The 18857-nt window shown below is 40.8% G+C and overlaps 1 protein-coding gene across 10 annotated transcripts in view; it reads right to left on the bottom strand.

Moving 5' to 3' along the window:
* Nucleotides 1-18857, bottom strand: part of cfap43 (cilia and flagella associated protein 43) — a 41109-nt gene that overhangs the window by 4491 nt on the left and 17761 nt on the right. The window contains exons 1-35 of one of the 10 annotated variants that reach the window (XR_016497139.1): nt 13148-13520; nt 12671-12924; nt 12454-12550; nt 12181-12351; nt 11869-12019; nt 11569-11713; nt 11205-11287; nt 10901-11032; nt 10697-10813; nt 10529-10609; nt 10200-10348; nt 9971-10074; nt 9717-9869; nt 9375-9538; nt 9001-9165; nt 8623-8753; nt 8231-8402; nt 7706-7816; nt 6920-6997; nt 6674-6799; nt 6416-6520; nt 6205-6321; nt 5864-6058; nt 3521-3727; nt 3313-3402; nt 3011-3091; nt 2700-2828; nt 2461-2580; nt 2253-2360; nt 1669-1755; nt 1486-1574; nt 1186-1396; nt 759-871; nt 377-647; nt 46-210 (exon numbers count right to left, since the gene is read on the bottom strand). Coding sequence is in view for 8 of the 10 variants with exons in the window: in XM_036985034.2 (XP_036840929.2) it covers nt 46-210; nt 377-536; nt 759-871; nt 1186-1396; nt 1486-1574; nt 1669-1755; nt 2253-2360; nt 2461-2580; nt 2700-2828; nt 3011-3091; nt 3313-3402; nt 3521-3727; nt 5864-6058; nt 6205-6321; nt 6416-6520; nt 6674-6799; nt 6920-6997; nt 7706-7816; nt 8231-8402; nt 8623-8753; nt 9001-9165; nt 9375-9538; nt 9717-9869; nt 9971-10074; nt 10200-10348; nt 10529-10609; nt 10697-10813; nt 10901-11032; nt 11205-11287; nt 11569-11713; nt 11869-12019; nt 12181-12351; nt 12454-12550; nt 12671-12924; nt 13148-13230 (4644 nt within the window). In the remaining 2 variants the exon portion in view is untranslated. Of the gene's footprint in view, nt 1-45; nt 211-376; nt 648-758; nt 872-1185; nt 1397-1485; nt 1575-1668; nt 1756-2252; nt 2361-2460; nt 2581-2699; nt 2829-3010; nt 3092-3312; nt 3403-3520; nt 3728-5863; nt 6059-6204; nt 6322-6415; nt 6521-6673; nt 6800-6919; nt 6998-7705; nt 7817-8230; nt 8403-8622; nt 8754-9000; nt 9166-9374; nt 9539-9638; nt 9870-9970; nt 10075-10199; nt 10349-10528; nt 10610-10696; nt 10814-10900; nt 11033-11204; nt 11288-11568; nt 11714-11822; nt 12020-12180; nt 12352-12453; nt 12551-12670; nt 12925-13147; nt 13521-18857 lie in introns of those variants that run through there. The other 9 variants (XM_036985034.2, XM_036985041.2, XM_090240530.1 and 6 more) reach the window with 9 other exon arrangements.

Raw genomic sequence — 18857 nt, 5'->3', positions numbered from 1 at the left:
ACTATTGTTCCAGGGAGACCTGTCCCATGGTAAGCTTTAGTGTACCTCCTGCAGCTCCTGAGAGACTCGCAGCATCTGGATGTCCCTGGCTTTGTTGTTCAGGTCCTCCTTCTGCATCCTCATCCTCTTGTGCTCCCACTCCTGCTGGATGATGCCTTTACGGAAGTCCTTGCACTCCACCATGCTGGCTATCTTCTGCTCTCCCAGAGCCTGACAGAAGAGCACAGGTCAATACATAGCCTATGCATCTCATCGGTGGAGTTCCTCATGACCCATTTTTGCCCTGTTTGTCCCCATTTAGAAATGTTTAACTTATGCTACAATGTTAGCATGATTCTGCTCACATAAATGAATAAAGAATGTCTATGGGTCTCACTCTGATGGTCCCGTTGAGGTCCTCCACCACACTCTTATGGAGCAGCAGAGAGTCAGAGTAGTCCGCAATGAAGTCTCCGTTCTCTACCTCCACCTGGCCCTGCTTGATCAGGATCTGAACCATGATGTCCAGGCGGAAACGCATCTTCTCCTCTCGTAGCCTGGAGACATCGAGTTTAAAGACCATGCGCTATCAATGAGTCACTCCTGAATTAGCCTTGCGTGCCAAGCTTATTCGTGCTCAGACAGACAGCTGTTAAGAAAGACTACACCTGTATAAAGTGTTCAAAAGAATCATGGGGTGGAAACATTTGTGTTTAGTGAAAAATGTACTGCGCTTTTAAGAATATAATTGATGTACTCTCACGGTATGACACTCTTACCCATTGATGTCATCCATGAGACTTTTCATTTCCAGTCTTGCACTCTCATCCTCATCGGTCCTCTTCTGCAGAAAGGCTTGCATTTCAGCCAGAGTCAAAGCCTTAACTTTCACCTGAGTAGGACAAGACACAAAAGATGACATTGAAATAACAAAGGGAAATTAACTAGAACTACTACAATGTTTAACAAAATGGGATAATTAACTGGATCCAATCTCTCATTCTCTGTTCCACATTCTTTGTGTCCTGTGTTACATAACACTTTAATAAGGCAGACTTACCCTGTAAGTAAAGTAAGTTTATATATTCTATGAAATATACTGTAGGTTTCAAGGTGCTGGAGAACGTCAATGACAAGGAAATGCATGTACTGCCACTAACATTTCCTCAGACTACCTCACTTGTTCCGTGGCTGGTTTTCCATTACCTGCTGCTCACTCTCAACTTTGGCTCTGCGGGCCAGGCAGAACCTCTCCCACACAGACACGTCTAGGCTTTCAGGCATGTTCTCTGGAGCGTCCAGCTCCTCCATGGCCTTCATCATCTGACAGAGACCCTCTGCTGCCACTGGGCCCGGCAGGGGCCGCTCTTTAAAGGGGCTGGTACTGTTGTCTGCCTGGGTCCTCATCCTCTGGACCCTGGGCAAGAGAGTACTGGGATGTTGCACCCTATTCTAAAAATCTGAATGGCAAAAGCTATGTACAGTTTCTCTTTTTTTATGCAGTACCTGGGTCTGCGCTTGTATAGCTTGTACAGCTGATCAACAATATGGCCTGGGACATCAAAGAACTCCTTCCTGAATCCCCTGTCGAGAAGCTAGGGATACACAATATGTCAGATAGTACCCAAGAACAACAAGTGTCGGACAGTATCTGACATGAGATAGTAGACGTGCTACTGCCAGTCGTACTTTGTCCTCGGCCACAACATTGTCGTAGGTCTCCCGGAACATTTCTACATCCTCTTTGTGCTTCTTAAGCTCTTCTCCAATCTCATTCTGTCAGGAGAATAAGGCATGTTAAGCGATGGGAACGCAAAGTACAGGAAGTAACAAGAACAGTGTTGAAGGCAAACCAATTAAGTTGCCACACATGTTGAAGCTTGTAAAACACAGTCTAAGACAGAGAAACAGGATAATATCTGACTGGAATGTGTAATAATATGGTTGTATATAATAGAGATAGGATAGCTAACATAAAATGATCTCTAACCCAACCACAGGAGGCTGCTGAGGGGAGGACGGCTCATAACATTGTCTGGAATGGAATGGCATCCAACACATGGAAACTCACTCCGCTCCAGCCATTACCACAAACACCAACCTCCTGTGGACTCAACCATTGTAAATCCCTTCCCCATGAGAAAGATAGCCAATAGAGCATGAAGTATGGTAGGAGGAGGATGTGCTCATTGTAAAGGCTGGATTACAATGAGCCCGTCCTCCTATAGCTCCTCACGCCAGCCTCCATTGGCATTAATATAACGACATCTCACCTTATAGACCCTGTTTTTTTCTAGCTTGAGGCTGAGTTCTCGCTCTCTATTGAGAACCTCCTCCTCTATCAGAATGGAGTGAACTAGATTTGTAATCTTCAGCTCTTCCTACAAAAGAACATAGCAAGAAAACAACAATGGCACATGGAATGTACTGTATATTTCTTTAATTAAATCTTGATATGTGTGGGTGTGTGCTCTGTCTTACCTGGTATATAACCATCTCAGATTTCACCTTCCTCTCAAAGAGCTTGGTCAAGGTTTCATCAAACCCCTGAGTGGAGTCCATGATGGACGTCTGTAGTTTATTCATTTCAGCTTCCAGAGTCTGGAACAAGACAATGGCAACTGAACGTATGTAGTAAATCAAGTCTGGGTCCTATTATGATGGTGTGTTTCTTTTGAATACAACATTGAAAAGCAGATGTTTTCACACAAAAATCACACCTTTCTGTACTTCTCCTGTTCCTCGCTCAGTTCTTTGGCTTTCTTCTCATACTCTTTATAGATCTTTTTCTCTTCCTCTGTCCACTGAATGTCCGGTTTGGATACAATGAACTCAGGCTGAGGCACCTCCTGCATGTAGAAAAGTACAGGGTCAGAAAATACATTCAAACACATTCTCTACATTCTGTCATTCAAATACTTTTCTTCAGGACAATGATGTTTAATAAATGTTTATCATGTTAACGGTAGATGTATTAAATGTTAATTAATATCCATATTTCAGATTTTTCATTTTTTGACCACCACCATACCACTCTCAAGATGTCCTCTTTTTTTAGCTCGAGTACTCCACCCATCATTTCATCCAGAGCTCGCTCTCTGATATTGTCACTCTAAGGAAAAGGAGAACCAGAATGTCTGTTTCAATGGGTACCCAAGCCAATAACATCAATTCACACTGTATTTTTACTAAGAAAACAGCTCAGTTTTCACAATTTATCGGTTAGTGATTAAGACCTTGCTTGGGTTAGTAATGGTTTATCGGCTGTTAGAATGACCCCTAAGAGTAAACATTTAATAAGTGGGAGATGGGAAAGGTAGGAAGGTACAGTACCTTGGCCGTCTGCCGTCTTTGTTCCTCCTCTTTCTTCTTCTCCTCCTCTTTTTTTCTCTGCTCTGGGGTGAGGTACTTTTCAAAATGAATCTGGAGACGGAGTCATAAGTCATAAATTATCAGTTGATGTGCAGTAACTTGTGTTTTGGTGGAAATCTAAACCATTAAAGTAGGTCAATAACAAAAAAAAAACAGCTTCAAGTCTAACCTCAGAGTCCTCCACAGACAGTGCCCTCTCTGGCCGCTCGTTGTCAGACAGACTGGGCTCCCACAGCTTCATCTTGTGGTCCAGCTCTGACATGATCTCCATGATGCGACGGTTCTTGTCTTTCACTCGGTTGATCTCCTGCTCCTTCTGCTTGTGCACCCCCTTAAAGTCTGTGTTAAAGGCTGTCTTCACTTTGTAGATGACATCCTAGTGTGTGAGTGAAGGTGAGAAGTCAAATGGAGAAGGAGGCTGTTATAGGCAATTAGGTGAAATACTTAGCTAAACTCAATTTGGTTATTAAATGCTAAACACTAATACTTTAATCATTAAAGGGCAATTCCACCACTTTTCAACCTCATATTCATTATCTCAAGCACAATACCAGTGTCTACATACAGTGCCTTGCGAAAGTATTCGGCCCCCCTTGAACTTTGCAACCTTTTGCCACATTTCAGGCTTCAAACATAAAGATATAAAACTGTATTTTTTTGTGAAGAATCAACAACAAGTGGGACACAATCATGAAGTGGAATGACATTTATTGGATATTTCAAACTTTTTTAACAAATCAAAAACTGAAAAATTGGGCGTGCAAAATTATTCAGCCCCTTTACTTTCAGTGCAGCAAACTCTCTCCAGAAGTTCAGTGAGGATCTCTGAATGATCCAATGTTGACCTAAATGACTAATGATGATAAATACAATCCACCTGTGTGTAATCAAGTCTCCGTATAAATGCACCTGCACTGTGATAGTCTCACAGGTCCGTTAAAAGCGCAGAGAGCCTTCATGAAGAACAAGGAACACATCAGGCAGGTCCGAGATACTGTTGTGAAGAAGTTTAAAGCCGGATTTGGATACAAAAAGATTTCCCAAGCTTTAAACATCCCAAGGAGCACTGTGCAAGCGATAATATTGAAATGGAAGGAGTATCAGACCACTGCAAATCTACCAAGACCTGGCCGTCCCTCTAAACTTTCAGCTCATACAAGGAGAAGACTGATCAGAGATGCAGCCAAGAGGCCCATGATCACTCTGGATGAACTGCAGAGATCTACAGCTGAGGTGGGCGACTCTGTCCATAGGACAACAATCAGTCGTATATTGCGCAAATCTGGCCTTTATGGAAGAGTGGCAAGAAGAAAGCCATTTCTTAAAGATATCCATAAAAAGTGTTGTTTAAAGTTTGCCACAAGCCACCTGGGAGACACACCAAACATGTGGAAGAAGGTGCTCTGGTCAGATGAAACCAAAATTGAACTTTTTGGCAACAATGCAAAACGTTATGTTTGGCGTAAAAGCAACACAGCTGAACACACCATCCCCACTGTCAAACATGGTGGTGGCAGCATCATGGTTTGGGCCTGCTTTTCTTCAGCAGGGACAGGGAGGATGGTTCAAATTGATGGGAAGATGGATGGAGCCAAATACAGGACCATTCTGGAAGAAAACCTGATGGAGTCTGCAAAAGACCTGAGACTGGGACGGATATTTGTCTTCCAACAAGACAATGATCCAAAACATAAAGCAAAATCTACAATGGAATGGTTCAAAAATAAACATATCCAGGTGTTAGAATGGCCAAGTCAAAGTCCAGACCTGAATCCAATCGAGAATCTGTGGAAAGAACTGAAAACTGCTGTTCACAAATGCTCTCCATCCAACCTCACTGAGCTCGAGCTGTTTTGCAAGGAGGAATGGGAAAAAAATTCAGTCTCTCGATGTGCAAAACTGATAGACATACCCCAAGCGACTTACAGCTGTAATCGCAGCAAAAGGTGGCGCTACAAAGTATTAACTTAAGGGGGCTGAATAATTTTGCACGCCCAATTTTTCAGTTTTTGATTTGTTAAAAAAGTTTGAAATATCCAATAAATGTCGTTCCACTTCATGATTGTGTCCCGCTTGTTGTTGATTCTTCACAAAAAAATACAGTTTTATATCTTAATGTTTGAAGCCTGAAATGTGGCAAAAGGTCGCAAAGTTCAAGGGGGCCGAATACTTTCGCAAGGCACTGTATGTGAAAATGGCGTGTTTATGTTTTGTAGTAAAAAAATATATTAAATGATTTTCAAACACTGAGATTCACCGTGACATGAGGAGCAAGAAAATACCCTGTCTTTGGCAAAAACAACTTGTTACAGGTTTCGCAATTCATGGATTTTTTTATCATTTCAACCACAGATCATAGAAATGTGCTGTGTTCGCATATGTAGACACTGTTGTTATTGTGCTGGAGATAATGAATAAGAGGTTGAAAAGTGGTGGAATTGCCCTTTAAATGCTGAATATGTATACATTGGTTATTAAAATCCTAGTACATATTGTCAAACTGTTTGTTTACCTGTAGCAAAGTGATCTGGTTGATCTTCTGCTCTCTGATATGCAGGTTGAACTGATTGTAGAGGTAGGGGTTTGAGCCTCCATACTGGGCACTGAGGCTACCTGTGAGGGAAGCACTCTCCATCTCACGGCCTTCCTCCTCCTCCTCTTCTTCCGTCGTGGTCTTGGTCTTCTTCTCTAGAATCTCCTGCTGGAGCTAGAGTGTTTTGGAAGAGGATGAGTGGCATGTAAAACAAAAAAAACATATCGCTTGGCACTATTGCCAATGAAGGTGTATAAAATTGGCAAAATCTCTAGCAATTGCACTGTGACTAAAGGGACATACAGCACATTCTAACTCACATTACTGTCAGCCCGTTCAATCTTCCTCATACTCTCCACTCTATGAAGTTCATCCAGCTCCTGCTGTGTCCGCTCCTTCATGGGGTAGTTCTTCACCTCGTGTTCAGTGTGGAAAGCCTAAGGTAAAGCCAACAAAACACACAGTCTCAAAACACATCTGTTGCTGCACCTTTGAAAACCAACTCCATTTTGGTTGTGACTCTCAACTTACCTTGATAGCTTGCCCTTTGACCTTCATGGAATCCCAGCATTCTCTCTTAAGGACGTCACGCAGGTAGCACTTGGCTAGGTTCTCCAACTCAATCTCATTTCGGACCTGTAAGGGAGTCAATAAGAATACTATCACGTGTGTGTGTGTGTGTGTGTGTGTGTGTGTGTGTGTGTGTGTGTGTGTGTGTGTGTGTGTGTGTGTGTGTGTGTGTGTGTGTGTGTGTGTGTGTGTGTGTGTGTGTGTGTGTGTGTGTTTTACCCTGGTGACCTCCTGTTCCCCCTCGGCTTGCAGTCTCTTTTGCTCATCTACATCCAGGTTGAACTCCTGCTGCTCCAGCTTCTCCATGTCAGGCAGTGTCTCGTTCTCACGCATCATTGCCTGGATCTGGGGCCGACGACATGGTCACATTAGCCATTAGCATTTTGATGATATTGTGTCTAATTTTACACTCACGCATGATTCATTAAGCAAAGTAAATAAAAAGAGGATTAGAGCTCTGCTTACTGTGTCACGCAATTGTTTGACATTTTTCCTCAGGCTTTTCTTTGTCTGTGAAAACTGCTGGATCTCCTCATTGATAACCTGTGGACAGTATAATGGTAGTAGCAGGATGTGTGTATTGTCTGATGACAATTTGTTGTTCTGTTTTGTATCCCCATACTCAAAGCACGTCAGTGGATACATTTATCTGGACTACCTGAAAAACAGTACATTGTTTTGCCAGCATATCTTTCAACACTGACTTTCACCAGAACTGTTGTCATATATTTCACAATACATCAGCTATAACATTACACCCTACTAAATTCTTCTATACTCAACATGATGGGACTTGAATGGAATCAAACACATCACCACACAAATAATAAAGCAGGTAATGGCACAGTGGCTGAACGTTACCCAACTATGGCTGTTTTATGTTATCTAACTGTTATCTAACTGTGATCTACAATTTGAAAACCCACAACACAATGAATGCCACAGCTTTGATATCAGTTCAGTGTTATCTACAATCTCCGAAATGTTTATCTGCCTTTCTCCCAACCTGCGCCTGATCTTTTCACCCAGGAAGAATGTGCCAACAGCAACACAGCTGTTTTGTGAATCAGGTATTGAAGTATTTGTCACGGGCAACATCAATATTTCTCCCATCAGTACTGGAGTGAAACTGAGTACCAAATCTATATTTAAATATGCAAGTCAGTTAAGAACAAATTCTTCTTGATATTGACGGCCTACAATGACGGACTAAAGCTCTTGTGCTGAAGTGACATCAGCAGTGTTACTGACCGCTTCCAGCTTGTTGTCCAGCCAGGTGGAGTCTGAGGCTGTGGCTGAGGGTAGGTTGGTGGAGCTCTCATCCTGTTCCATCACATCAACTATCTGTCGCTTATCATTGGCCTAAAGACAGGAGGTGAGGACAAACAAATTAACTACATTTCATGTGTAAATATGAAACATCACATATCTGACTCCATAAGATTTGATGGATCTGAAATGATCTTCATTACACTGATGCAAAGGACAAACCCTGTGTGAATAGCGTCAACTAGGATGTATTTAGCTGGCGCAGTGAGGCGTAAGTTAAGATGGAGGATGTAAAATCTATATGAATCACAGGAGGCTGCTGTGGGAAGAATGACTCATAATAATGGCCGGAAGGGTGCAAATAGAATGGCATCAAACACCTGGAAACCATGTGTTTGATGTATTTAACACCATTCCACTAACTCCGCTCCAGTTATTACCACCAGCCTGTTCTCCCCAATTAAGGTGCCAGCAACTTCCTGTGATGTGAATGGTAACCTTGGCTACCTCTTCTCTGTGTAGATCTGCTGACCCAGGAGGGGACAGGGCCTCTGGGTCCCAGTCAGCCATCCTACTGAGAATAGGGTTCTCTGATGTTATCACACTCTCCTGGTATTTGGCTATAGACTGGCTGTACTGTGTAGCTGCATTCGCTTTGCCAACACCTGCCATTTTCAGTCTTCATGGAAAACAGAAAAATACATAGACAGAATACAATGTCTTACAAATAAAAGTAGTCCAATGCATTATAATGAGAGAAAGGTTCTCCTTGTTATAGTAGAAATTGTGAAATGTTTTAGAATGATCTAATAATCTTTGAAATTCCACATCTACATGAACTACAGTGCTCTCTGGTGTTCAACGCTGCATTGCCTTCAGACTTGTCCCCGTTGACTTACCTTAGTCTTGTACAGACCATAGAGCCGTCTTTCAGGCCTGTAGTGATCATTGTCTGACTGTCTGAGGTAAAGGACACTGTCCTCACCCCTCCCAGCCAACACGAGTGACACTGCATCTGAACATACCGGTCCTGTACATGACAATGACAACATACTCAGGTTAATAGCATTACGAGTGGTCATAACACAAAGATAATGTGTTTTCATCAATATTTTGTTCTCACAGATTTCCTCTTTTGAGATTCACTCTTTTAAGAACAATACTACATTTATAATACAATACTGTTTTTTTTCTTCAGCATATTTCAAATGAGCTCTATAAAGCTGCATGTTATGTTCAATGTAACATGCAAAGCCTGAAGTGAAACAAGGTCGTACCAGACTGGAGATCTCCCGGATGCGCAGCAGTCCGTCTTGGCCCACTGAGGCCAGCCAAGACTGGTGGGGCGACAGGAGGATGGAGGCGGGGCCCAAAGGGTGACCCTCCACCTCCTTCTCTGGGGTCAACTGGACCACGTCCTGGTCAGAGAACCTTTCTGTGCTCTAGGAGACAGACATGGATGGCACAGTGGTCACGTGTATTGTGTTGTGTTTATGCAAATGTTATTGGTATTGTGTCAAATTTGGTCATACGTCATGACCAAATAAAAACTAAACAGCAAACCACCCATCATCAACAAATGTTCAGATGTTAGATATAAGATTTTTGGGGTTTTAAACATAAGTCAGACTGGTAATGCATGGGACCTTACCTCAGGTAGCTGGAATCTCTGGAGAGCTTTCCTCTTTTGGCAGTAGCCAAAGATCTTATTGGCTCCCAGGGCAGAGGAGCTGAGTGCGTGAGGGACCTCATATGTGCACCGCTGTAGGACATTATTGGAAAGACATCCTCTCGGGTCTGCACACACTCCTGCCCCTGCAAAGCAACAGCAGTACACAAATTCCATTCTATCTCAGTTCCAGCATGTCAATACAGGAATTAAACAGAGACAGATGTGAAATAAAATGGAACAGACCCAAAGTCAGGCAGGATGATTAACAACAGCTTCTTTCTGTGGACACACACACACACACACACACAGCCCAGTCAGTACCCGTAAGCGCCTGCACAGGCAGAGTGAGCAGTGTAAGCAGACTTCCCTCCCCTCGGCCTATGTCCTTCTCTCCAGCACACAGAGCCAGCAGTTTGACCTGCTTAATGTCCCGGCTGTACTGGGTAGACAGGGACACGATGGCTCCTTTAGCACCTGGAGAGAACAACACTGCTTTAATCAAACATAATGGGTTGAAATGAGTTAAAGAAATACCAGGAGAAACATATATGGACTTTTGTGGAGCATTAATGTACCTGTGTATCCGATTACCTCAAATACTCTGGAAGCCCTTGCATTCAACACATATATATTTGCATCCGAGGCACCAGTGATAAGGAAGTTTCCTCCTTGATCAAAACTGTAAACCAAAAACAATATGAAATCCTATATTACTATTGAACATTGATAACTTTAAAAGGCTCATTTTACAATAAGAACAACCAAAACGCAAATAACAACAGTAAACCCATTGGAGATACTTGCAGTAGGTGGTCCACAGGAGTGTAGTAGAGGTGAACCCTGTGCACCAGACGAGGCTGCTGCTCCTTGGTCAGCTCAATGAACAGGACATGCCCCGACACTGTTCCCACGGCAACGTATTGAGCAATCGGACAGCAGGCCAAACTGGTCACCTAGACACAATAGTAGTTGATTTATTATTATTTTTTTTATTATTGTTCTATTGTCCATGAAGTTTACATGAGACTTTCACTTAAATACTGTAACAAGCACAATTCACAATTGACTATGCCTACTTACTGTATTATTTAGCATAGCTGCCCTAATACTATTGTAATTGAATGACTATTAACCTTTACTTGAAGAGATATAGAGCCGATGCAGAAGCCAGTATCTAGAGACCACAGCTGCAACTCTCCCGAGTCCCTCACTGACTGTAACGAGGAGAGAAACATCATTATGAATGAGGATCCATTACAAAACATTTACATCAGTTAAACATGACATCAATGATCTCTTACCACACATAAGTTATTATCAGTATACAGTGAAGCTGCTGCCACAAAGTCTCCACTGAGAACGTCCAGGACTTTCACCACCTTCTCGCACTGGGATCGTTTATACCTGTAGATGCGCCCCTGGGAAAAAAGCAAAAGCATACTATAACAAGAGCCTAGAAATAATAAAAATATGTATCCATAATACAGTACAATGTATGCACTCACTGTACTGGAAGCTAAGAGCAGTGTTTCATAGTCTGGCGAATATATTATGGTTGTGGCTGGTTCCTCCAATGTCCAAGTTTGTGTAACCTCCACTTGGTTCCCCTTAATTTTTAAGCAGCGTAGCACATTCTCCTGTAGAATAGAAAAGCCTATTTTTAAACAATATAAATCTGGAATATGTTGTTGTTGGCTCTAAATAGAATGCATCTGGGTAAGTTGAACTCTAAGACCCAGACTTCATACTGCTGAATTCGCTGGATATCATGTATCCATCCTCCAATCAATGTGAAGAGCAGTTTGTTACCTTTCCTGACACAAATAGTCCATCCTTGTGCAGGGCTAAGCTCTGGAAGCTACCCTGCTGCAACCCAGGAATGTCATCTGCAGCTGAACAATAGTAAGCACACATATTTTATCATATTGATATGAACATGCAATATAACACTACACATATAATTGTGATCATTGACGTGATATGTCAGTGCACAATTATTCTAACCAAGTAGATTATTTTCGGCAATGTTTCTAAAATTGGTGACTGTCAGTACATTTTTGTTCCCCATGAACCTCAGTATGAGTGTCTGACTGATACTCATCTGGAGTGAGAGCCAGTGCACAGCAGGTCCCCTAGGCCAGAGTAAAGAACGCTATGAGACAGCAGGGTGTACCTGAGGGGTTGAAGAGGACAGAGACAGCCAGAGAGTCTGGGTCAACCTGCAGCAGGTGGCCTTCCTGACAGCCCACATAGAGCTCTGATGAGGCTGTCCAGCAGATGGTGCTAGGTCTTAGCCTGGTCTTGATGCGCTCTTTGGGCTTTCAAAACAGGGATAGTGAACTTGTTTTGAGATTGAGAAGAGTACAATTGCACATTTTAAAAAAAAATTTTTTTACATAAGCTACTCACTACAGAGTGAGACAAAACCTGTGCAATTAGTTCCTGCAGTTGAGAGGTGTTAAGAAGACAGTACCACAAAGGTTTCTGCCTTGTCTTCTGCAAGCCCTGCGATGGCTGAGATGGGCATCTGAGGTCCGAAGTAGGTGAGTATTCCAGTGGGGACATGAGAGGGGTTAATCTCCCTCTCAACCAGACAGCCATCAGTCGCAGGGAGATCTATCACACTGACAATTGACAATGTAATGAATAATACATTAATAACACATGAAATGTACCCATGAAATGTAATTTATAGTGAAGACATGGATAACATTTATTGTAGGTGTCAATTGTGATTATTGAAATAACCAGCAGCATTTATGTAGTTACAATTAACCTCAATTACCCTGGTTTCATTATATGAAAGCTGTCACTCTTCTCAACGGTCCAAACTGTGAGGGATGATGATGCACTCAAAGAGCAAATCTGGAGCCAGTTCATTGGGTTAAACACCAAAGAGGTGATGTCTTTTCCAGCTTGTGGTTGGTTACAAATTGGATCCCCAGTTTCCCAGTTCCTACAAAAAAGCATTGGTATTACCACAAATAGTGAGTGTACAAAACAGAGGTCATTTAAATGAATGTGGAAGGAGGATATTAAGTGGAGTGGTTTCAGTTACCATACTGTTATGGTGTGGTCTGGTATTGATGAGCAGCAGGCCAAATAAGGACCAGCATCACTTAGTGCCAGAGATGTGTAGTCTACATGGGCTGTTCCTGTAAATGAGAAAACACTTTAGTAATGTTGCTAACTGGAGGAAGTATTTGAATAGCTAATGCAATGTATATAACTCTTTAATCATGTTAATAATGTCAGTGTTTCAGATAAAGACTTACCCTTCAGTTCATTCTTCAGAATAAGTTCAGGGTAGTTGTACACAAATATGGAGGGATTTAGTTTATGGTTGGAGAATGCAAGTGTCCTGCAATGTCCATTTGCTGTGAAGGCACCAATACCCCGACCAGGACACTGCAGCACACTTCTAATTTTCGTCTCTATATTCAGGAAAACGATGTAATTCCCACAAATGTAGCAGGCTGTTTTCTTGTCAACAAATTCAACATTTTGGCTTGTCAAACCCTGAGCCCACCTAAGAAACAGAACACACAGACGAAGAACCATTTTTTCTAAGCGTGCATTATAGTAGCTAACGTTAGCTAGTAACGTTAGTTACTGTAACGTTAACGTGAATATAGATACATAATTTATATAGTTTGCTATCTTACCATTTCGCTAACACACATAATTTTAGATGAACTAAGTAAGATACACCACGCATCACCAAACGAACAAACCAATGCATTTTAACTTACCTGACTTCTAAATTTCCCAATACATCCATTTCTGGAAATGTACTGAATAAACTGAGCTGTGCAAGACAACTAACAGCTAGCATGTAACACAGGAGCAAATGTTTGGTTTGTTGTCTTGACAACTACAATTTCCCTTCCACACCCTCCCCCTACATGCGTTTGAACCATTTGTTGATTTCTAAATCCGTCACACCCAGGAAAGTAAAATACATACAAATATTTGACCACTTGTTCTTTGAATGTAAATTTGTGTCAGAATTTTGGGAAAAGCTTGCAGAATACTTATTTACCATTATGAACACTACCCATGTTTTTGACATGAAGGATATATATAATATGTTGCTATTGCAATGATAACAAGACCACTGAAATGATTGTGATTTTTTAAAATTCTTGTTGCCAAATACTTTATACACAAACAAAAATCCCCAAATTCTATACCAAAATTACACATATTTTTGATTGAATTTAACTATCTTCTTAAAAGATTAACCCCGGTGAATAACAACAGGAATAAAATGTTCCTGAATCATTATAATGATATTGTTTCAGAGGGATTACAAGTGCACTATAATTGTTTATTTTTTTTATTATTTCATTGATATTTTTTGTGTTTTAGTATTTTCTGGTTAATACTTGCGTTCTTTTTGTTTGATGTAGCAATGTAAGTTGATGTAGCAATGTAATCTGCATTATGAATTTTAAAAAAGACAAAAGAAAATAAAATTACCAAAATACCGTGGCTATGGGCTGTTCTTAGTCACGACTCAACGCCTGGATACAGCTCTTATATTGGCCATATACCACAAACCCCTGAGGTGCCTTATTACTATTTGAAACTGGTTACCAACGTAATTAGAGCAGTAAAAAGAAAAGTGGTGTCATACCCATTGTATGTCAGCCAAGCAGTATTCAGGGCTCAAACCACCCAGTTTATACTTTTTGTAAAAAAACATGTTTTTATAAATAAATAAAATAAACAAATCTTTGACCATACCACAAAAAAAAACATATTTGTCCATACTCTTGTTAAGACAGTAACTCTGTGTTAAATCCACAGACCTCGGAAACACGGTCAAAACAAAGAGGAGAACGTAACATTGCCAAATATATTTATAATAACTAACACTATAACTAGCTCCTTGTTCTATCTGTGACTTTGGTAAAGAAAATAGTGTTACCTAGGTATTAATTTAATTTGACAAAACATGTGCACAAGGAGTGTTTGCATTGTAATGTTTCTATACAAGTGTGCAACATGTTCATTTGTCACTTAGAGACTCGGAGTAACCACAACTGCTCATCTTCCATGGCCTCTGAATTTCTTTTGCCAAAAGTAAGAAAGACAACTTCTAAAATCTATTTAACCCTTGTGTGGTGTTCGGGCCTGTGGGACCCATTTTCAATGTTTACTAAATTAAAAATTATACAATTAATTATTTTTTCAATCTAAGACTCACTGGCCTTGGCTAATTTTCTGTGAAGACCATGTAAAATAACACATTTTCATTGAGTGCACACTGTGAACCCCCCTACACATTTATATTACATATGTGGTGTTCAGGTCTTCCTGGACCCGAGGGTAATAAAAGTGTGGAAAAGTGTGTGTGTCTTCCTCCTCCCTGGGCTGGCTGTTTCAACATAGCACCAAGCACCTGTCTGTCTCGCTGCCAGTCTGCCTGTCTCCTGTTGAATACACGGCACAGGCCTATCAATTCCTCTAAGTTTGTGTTAACGACCGATACGTCCCTAGTGTCCTACGTGCCAAAGAAAGGCAAAAATGTGGTACTCATGAGTGTTCTGAATAGGGATGACCAGAAAAAAACAGAAATCATAATGAATTATTACAATGCCATGAAAGGAGCGGTGGACAATTTTTAGATAAGCTGGTGACTGGCTACAGCTGCAAAAGAAGAACCCTACGCTGGCCACTTGGACATTTTGGCGTACAACGTGTTTGTCATCTTGACGAATCCATCGTGAAGAGGATTCAGGAGGAGGATGCGGCTGCCCCATCCGCATGACCCACAGAACCGACAATTCACACAAGTAAGTGTGAGTGATGTTGCATGTGCGTGTGTCTGACTCTCCTACCTTGGCCTGCTGCAGCTATATATGTGACTGAGTGAGTGAGATGTTCGTAAAATTCCTGAACTAAGTGTTTTCATCATACTAGATTGCAGCCGGTACCAACAAGAAGAAGCGCTGCGATGTGTGTGGACCCAAGGACAGAAAGACACATTACACATGCACGTGCAAGAAATGCATTTGCAACACACACACAGTAAAACTCTGTCCCTCATGTGGTGTATAGACCGGCCTTAATTTGTGTTCAACATTTGTTCTTCCAATTTGTTCAATTCGAAGCAACAAACATCAATAGTTATGAAAACGTTGTTTCATTTATATTTGTTCCAGATAAACATTATTTATTCTACCCATGTCTTGATTATAATAGATTTTTGTTTACAAAATCTTTTATTTTTTTTATTTTATGAATAGAGCTTTTCTTGATAAATGTGATCTAGCAGAGGTAAATGGCAAATATTAACCATGTATGCTGTCTATATTGCTTGTAATTGATATAAGTCAATATTTAAGTATTAAATATTTTTAAGTAAATTGTTATTGCTGTATTGTTTTAAAAACACAATAATGTTGTGGGTCCATCAGACCCGCAAACATTGGGTGAATAACAAAAACATGAATACCACACAAGGGTTATGTAATGTGTTGGTTCGGGCCCATAGCTAGCTATAGTTCTTAGGCTGTATTTCCTCCAGCTGTATTTTCTACCTTGTCCTTGCCTCATTATATGTGCCATTAACCGAAAGATTGCTGGATCAAATCCTTGAGCTGACAAAGCAAAAATCGGTCTTCTGCCCCATAACAAGGCAATTAACCCACTGTTCCCTGGTAGGCTGACATTGTAAATAAGCATTAGTTCTTAACTAACTTGCCTAGTTAAATAAAGGTTTGAAATATATGAATAGAATATCTGGTAGTGTATTTTTTTTGTCCAAAATAACTAACTTTTTATTTTCATTTTAAACATTCTGACCTTAGTTCCTTTTTTATGTCTTTGTGTTAGGTTGGTCAGGGCGTGAGTTGGGGTGGGTAGTCTATGTTCTTTTTTCTATGTTATATTTCTGTGTTTTTGGCCTAGTATGGTTCTCAATCAGAGGCAGGTGTCGTTCGTTGTCTCTGATTGAGAATCATACTTAGGTAGCCTGTTTTCCCCATTTTGGTTGTGGGTGTTTGTATTCTGTTTAGTGCATGTCACCTTACATAACTGTTTTGTTTCTTTCATTTCACTTTGTTATTTTGTTTTGTGCGTTCAGTCAAATAAAGTATGACGAACACTTACCACGCTGCATTTTGGTCCTCCTCTCCTTCCACCAACGACAATCGTTACACATTCTGTCATAGCTCATACGTTCAACTTCATAACAAACATCCCATCCCATTGTCACATTTTTTTTATTTTTTTATTTTTTTATTCTTTTCACCTTTTATTTAACCAGGTAAGCTAGTTGAGAACAAGTTCTCATTTACAACTGTGACCTGGCCAAGATAAAGCAAAGCAGTGCGACACAACAACAACACAGAGTTACACATGGAATAAACAAGCGTAGAGTCAATAACATAACAGAAAAAAAATAAAGTCTATATACAGTGTGTGCAAATGACAGGAGTTAAGGCAATAAATAGGCCATAGTAGTGAAGTAATTACAGTTTAGCAAATTAACACTGGAGTGATAAATAGCAGATGATGATGTGCAAGTAGAAATACTGGTGTGCAAAAGAGCAGAAAAGTAAATAAAAACAATATGGGGATGAGGTAGGTAGATTGGGTGGGCTATTTACAGATGGGCTATGTACAGCTGCAGCGATCGGTTAGCTGCTCAGATAGCTGATGTTTAATGTTAGTGAGGGAAATATAAGTCTCCAGCTTCAGCGACTTTTGCAATTCGTTCCAGTCATTGGCAGCAGAGAACTGGAAGGAAAGGCGGCCAAAGGAGGTGTTGGCTTTGGGGATGACCAGTGAGATATACCTGCTGGAGCGCGTGCTACGGGTGGGTGTTGATATCGTGACCAGTGAGCTGAGATAAGGCAGAGCTTTACCTAGACTTATAGATGGCCCGGAGCCAGTGGGTCTGGCACCGAATATGTAGCGAGGGCCAGCAGACTAGAGCATAAAGGTTGCAGTGGTGGGTGGTATAAGGGGCTTTGGTGACAAAATGGATGGCACTGTGATAGACTGCAACCAGTTTGCTGAGTAGAGTATTGGAAGCTATTTTGTAAATGACATCGCTGAAGTCGAGGATCGGTAGGATAGTCAGTTTTACGAGGGTATGTTTGGCGGTGTGAGTGAAGGAGGCTTTGTTGCGAAATAAGAAGCCGATTCTAGATTTAATTTTGGATTGGAGATGTTTAATATGAGTCTGGAAGGAGAGTTTACAGTCTAGCCAGACACCTAGGCATTTACTACATGATTCCATGTGTTATTTCATAGTTTTGATGTCGTCACTATTATTCTACAATGTAGAAAATAGTCCAAATAAAGAAAAACCCTAGAAGTAGAAGGTGTGTCAAAACTTTGGCTGGTACTGTACATATTCAACATATATTAGATATCTACTTCAGGATAAGGATGGGACATTTGTTTTACAAGATATCTTGAGATATGACCTCGTTTGGACCTATTTAAGTCACCATGATCAAGATGTGATTACTGTATGTAGCCTAGTGCTCTTGAAATTCTGCAAACTCACTGTCACTGGATTATAAGGATCTTTGTTCAAGTTAAGGGAGGGTGGGATAAATTGTCCCAAAAGGTTAGTTGAGCCACCCCTTGTTTCTAGGAAGCCATACACAAAATTAATATTTTGGAAACAGTCATAAGTTTATGGAGTCTGTAAAGGAAGAAAGCGTTGCAGTTTTGGACACAAACAGGTGCGCCTGCCACCTACTACAATACCCTGTTCAGAGGCAATTCAATATTTTGTCTTGCCCATTCACCCTCTGAATAGCACACATACACAATCCATGTCTGAATTGAAAATCCTTCTTGAACCTGTCTCCTCCCCATCATAAAGAATTGTTGAAATTGTAGCCTTTATATTTTTGTTCAGTATAAATTTCATCTCTTATTCCCAGGTGTCTGACAGGCCCTGGTCCCCCTGATCATAGGATCGTGTGATCATACTCGTTCTCTGAAATGCTTTGTGAATACTGGCCCTAGTGTATGAATAGCAGTCTACAAAATCCTTCACATTCTTATTGCGTCTCTCACATGGTTTATGAGATGGTCCTATTGCTTGTGTGATTTATATAGTTTGGCTCAACCAAAGTCCACTGCGAGTGACAAGGACTCATTAGTCTCATTTTCAAAACTCACATAAATGTAATCTCTTATTTCCAGTCACAACTTGCAGACTTGTTTACGTGCTGCTGTGCGTTTTGTTGCTAACCTTACTTTGCTACCTAACAACGATTTTTACTTTTAATTACGTTTATATTTTTAGTTTTTCCCTCACTCAACTCACTAACCTTACTTTGCTACCTGACAACTTTACGGCTTTACATTTTAATTACCGTGTATATTTTTTAGTTTTTCCCTCACTCAACTTTTTTTCATTCAACTTTTTCACTCCGAACGCTTTATCTGGACAGGGTTCGTCAGGACCTCCACCAGCCGAAGCTAAGT

This window comes from Oncorhynchus mykiss, chromosome 1 (assembly GCF_057628025.1).
Source record: "Oncorhynchus mykiss isolate SJ-2025 chromosome 1, ASM5762802v1, whole genome shotgun sequence".
Classification (NCBI taxonomy): domain Eukaryota; kingdom Metazoa; phylum Chordata; class Actinopteri; order Salmoniformes; family Salmonidae; genus Oncorhynchus; species Oncorhynchus mykiss.
Note: the sequence above shows the minus strand (reverse complement) of the source record. Positions and strands in the feature narration are given on the sequence as shown.